Here is a 3881-nt window from a genome sequence, read left to right as displayed (position 1 = left end):
AACCTGAACAACAACCCTACCTCGATGCAGCTTGATCGGGCAAGAGAAATCGGACTCCAAAGGCTCTTCGTCTCCTGATGCCAGTTTCAGGGCAAGTTCCAGCTCAACACATTCAAACACGTACAGGGAAGGAATAAGATCGGATCTTGGGTCCCATGACTTTTCTGACTGTAAAAAGCATCGAATTCTTCTGTGAGACATCATTTAAATAGAAATGCCGACAGAAACAGCATCCGTAAGGAGTTACATAATTTAGGCAAGGGTATTAATTGTCAGGGAAAGTAGATCACTTAAAACTAATCTCAGAAACAGAGTTTCCTCTTAGAAGATTCTCTTTAGTTTGTAGTTTGTTTGATCAAAAACTGATCTACCGTCACGATACACAGAACTGAAGTTCCAAATAAAAGCATCAAAGAATCACAGGGGCTGGCGGGAACAGGACGAAGACTCATTATAAAACACGGCAGCTTTGGCACTTGTCGTTTGCTTCCAGGCTTCCTGCCGTTCTGCAGCCAGGAACCAGGACTAAAGAAACGAAAATGGGAAAAAAACCCAAACAACTCAAAACCCCAAGACAGGGTACCTGCTCGTCATCCTCTTCCGCATCCAGTACCACGCAGTGATACAGCATTCCCGACTCGGTGGCAATCACCAGGATGTTGGGGACACAAGGCAGGCACAGGACCGCGCAGGCGTCGTAGCCGTAGTTGTCTTCCGCGGCGGGGTGCATGGGCAGAGGGCCCAGCAACTTGTCAAGGTTTCTAGGACTGGAATAAAGAAGATGCGTTCACAACACAAGGTGTGGAAGAAGAGTTCCCCGGGGCCACCTGTCAGAGTTTCTCAGCCTATGGGAGTTTGCTGCACTGACTACAGAACAATGAAGATTAAAAAAAACCCCAACACACCACACCACAAGCAAACAACCCAACGGTTTGGAGATCTGTCTGGTTTCCGTTAGACACAGGCTTGTGCAGGTGAAGTCTGACCTACACCCACTTGGTGGAGATCTCTGGGAAGGCACTGGAGCTCAGTAAATAATATTTTCATGCTTTAAAACCAACCAGGCTATGTCGCAAAAAATTCAAGAGGAAAGATTTTGATACAACACAGAAAGTTCAAATTAATTCTCTTTGTCACTTAACTGATCTCTTGCTTAATAAAGCACTGTGCAAGCAGCGTTTTGTGGTGTGGTGTTTCTTGGTGTAGAACTTTCGAAGGACTAAGCCCCATTTCACTGCCTACAGACAGGATCTTCTCAGCGTTGCCTCGTTTCTCACACAAACAGCACTGCTTCTACCCTAAATACCAGACACTTTAATGTTTGCTTACATGAGATCTAACTCGTAAGGTTTCCAACATCTTCTCAGTTTTCTGAAGTAATTTTTTCTTGTGTTTGTTTATATTCTTGATTTATCTTCCTGACTTTTAATTATGCAACATGCCAGTGAACCATCTATAATCTTAAAATGTTTCTTTTCCTAAGAAGCCACTGGCTAATTCAGCCTCATCCAAAGCCAAGGATGTCTGTGCTGTGAACTGAGGGCTCCAAAATACACCTTAACCACCTCAGCCCCGCTGATTTTTTAACATTCCAGTAGCTTCATTTCAGATTTCTGATGGTAAATAACAGACAGTGGGTTCTCAGCAGTGGAAGTGGCACGTGTAACGTCTGGATGAAAAAGGGTGACACGCTATTCCTGAATTTCAGGCTGCCAACACTGCCACAAAAAGGCAAAACAGTCTCTGATACCCTAAAACTTAGCCCCAGTCAAACGGAGGAATGGCTCTGCCAACCCCAACACTGCACAAACAGACAAGCACCCCGTGAAACATGAGGATAAAAGAGATCCTACCTCTGCGGCAGGCTGACGTAGGTGAGGAACGTCTCTCCATTTTCATACAAAATGTACAGGGGATAGGCCAACACTTCTTCACCCCCCTGCTGCCCAAGTATGTTCTTTGAGACCGGCACCAGGAGGCCGAAGTCGAAGGCCACGGCGGTCTCTCCCAGCGAGGCTGTGTAGGCTCTCCTGGGGACGAGCCAGAAGACCTGAAGTCAGCAGTGCCCAGGAGGACACAAAGTGTTCAGCCAGGCCCACCGCCGCGCGCCGAGAGATCGCTGCTCGACAGCCGCCCCCCAGTCCTCCGACACTTCAGCTGTTCTCAGCAGCCAAAGCAGACACAGAACGGGCTTTTTAGGGCAGCAGAGCCACCAGCCAGCCCAGTTCCAGGGGGTAAGAGAGGAGGGCGCACTGGTGTTCCCTGTGTCACCTGACTAGTCAACACCCTCGGGTTTTTCCTTTCCACGAGGGAAATAAAAAGATCATCTATTTTCTGCATTCCCCATTCAAAGAGCCCTTCTTAGCCCCATCTTAAAGACAAAGTATTATGTTTCAGTTGACTGCTCTAACAAACACTTGGCTGCACAGTTTGTCACCACTTTCCTTCGGAATGATAAGAAAGAAAGAAAAAAGTGCACAGTTACTGTACTAGAAAGAAGCATTGAAGAAGCCCATGGAAAAAAAATCACACCAGATTTTCAGGTAGACTTTATCACTTATTCATCAAAACTACATCTGAGAATACAAAACTTACTCTGTCAAAAGCATTTCAAAATACAAGAAATCACACAAACCCTTTTTTAATCGCAAAGGTCTCCTCCTCAGTGTCCGAAAGAGCAATCACTTTGACAGGTCTCTGAGGTACCTTCAGACTGTAAAACCTAGAGGAAAGAAAGAGCAGCAACGTTCCTTCAGCTGGCAGCATCACACACATCCCTGCTGATGCAGGAGCATCAACCAATATCAGTCTAAAATCTGTCCCATCCTATTTTTTATTTGTAATCCTCCTAAGAATGGCAGGACACAACTATCTAGTGAAAAACGAGACTGGCTACGACAAAAAAAAAAACAACAGACAACGCAACTTATTCAACTTCAAAGAGGCTTTACCTTATAGTGTTGTCTGAAGTCAAGAGCACGATGTGGGGCTCTGACGTCTCACAGGGATACCAGGCAGCATGCTTCAAAGTCAGAGATGTTGAGCTTGTGAAGAACCTTTCCGCAATGGGAATAGTGCTGAAACACAAAGCAGAAATACACACTGTTACAGGGAAGGCAGAAGTTACTTGTAAAGGGAAGTGAGGGCAAGAGGAGCTAGAAACCAAACTAGAAAGTTTCAAAGCCCTTGGCTGTATTAAAATTAGAGAGACAGCTTTAACCTGAAGCCCTCTCTTACTTCCATCTGGACTTGTGCATTTAGCTATCGTGGCTAAAAGATCCCAGGAAGGCTAGCAAATACTAGAGGGGCATCTTTCTCCTCAGCAAGTTTAGAAGGTCATTTATTTGGTCACCTGACAATCAGCGACTCCCCAAGCCTAAAAAACTTCATTTGTGACTGTCCCTGCCACCCTGACACAACCAAGGTCTCCTGTATCTGCTTGGCCCCAAGAGAGGGGAGACTGCGGACGAACGGCAGCAGGACAAGGGCGTTGTTAACCGGCTGAGGTCTCACCTACAGTTCACCGTGGATTTCCCACCTTCAAACTCGGAATTCTTCCCCCAGCGTTTCGGCAGCTCCAGCACCATGAGCCCCTTCGTGCCGACGAGCGCCACATGATGCTGGACGGGGCTCAGCAGCGTCTGATAAACCTCAAAAAGGGGCGGGTTTATGCAGGTCAGGGTCTGGAAGCACAAACATTACAGTCAAGCACAAGCCAACAGAATCATGGCCCATCTCTGCTTGGGGGGGTGACTGAAAGAATGGCCACGAGGTGCAGAACAAGACAAAAACTTCTTTCCAGCCATGAAGCCCGTGGGTTTTCCTGAGGAAAAACCCACTGAGGGTGGGCTGGGGGGCGACCCCCACCCTGGGGCCTTCAG

At 47.0% G+C, this 3881-nt stretch overlaps 1 protein-coding gene across 1 annotated transcript; it reads right to left on the bottom strand.

Moving 5' to 3' along the window:
- Nucleotides 1-20: 20 nt before the first annotated feature.
- LOC104279045 (nuclear pore complex protein Nup88-like) lies at nucleotides 21-3668 on the bottom strand (the record flags this gene model as incomplete). Its single annotated transcript, XM_009876208.1, has 6 exons — nucleotides 3514-3668; nucleotides 2952-3077; nucleotides 2636-2722; nucleotides 1854-2030; nucleotides 584-767; nucleotides 21-168 (listed from the first exon to the last, which is right to left on the bottom strand). Coding segments are annotated over exons 1-6 (796 nt in total), but the record flags the coding sequence as incomplete, so codon positions are not given.
- Nucleotides 3669-3881: the final 213 nt, after the last annotated feature.

This window comes from Apaloderma vittatum, unplaced genomic scaffold (genome assembly GCF_000703405.1).
Source record: "Apaloderma vittatum isolate BGI_N311 unplaced genomic scaffold, ASM70340v1 Scaffold45259, whole genome shotgun sequence".
NCBI classification, from domain to species: domain Eukaryota; kingdom Metazoa; phylum Chordata; class Aves; order Trogoniformes; family Trogonidae; genus Apaloderma; species Apaloderma vittatum.
This window is presented reverse-complemented; position numbering and strand designations above follow the sequence as displayed.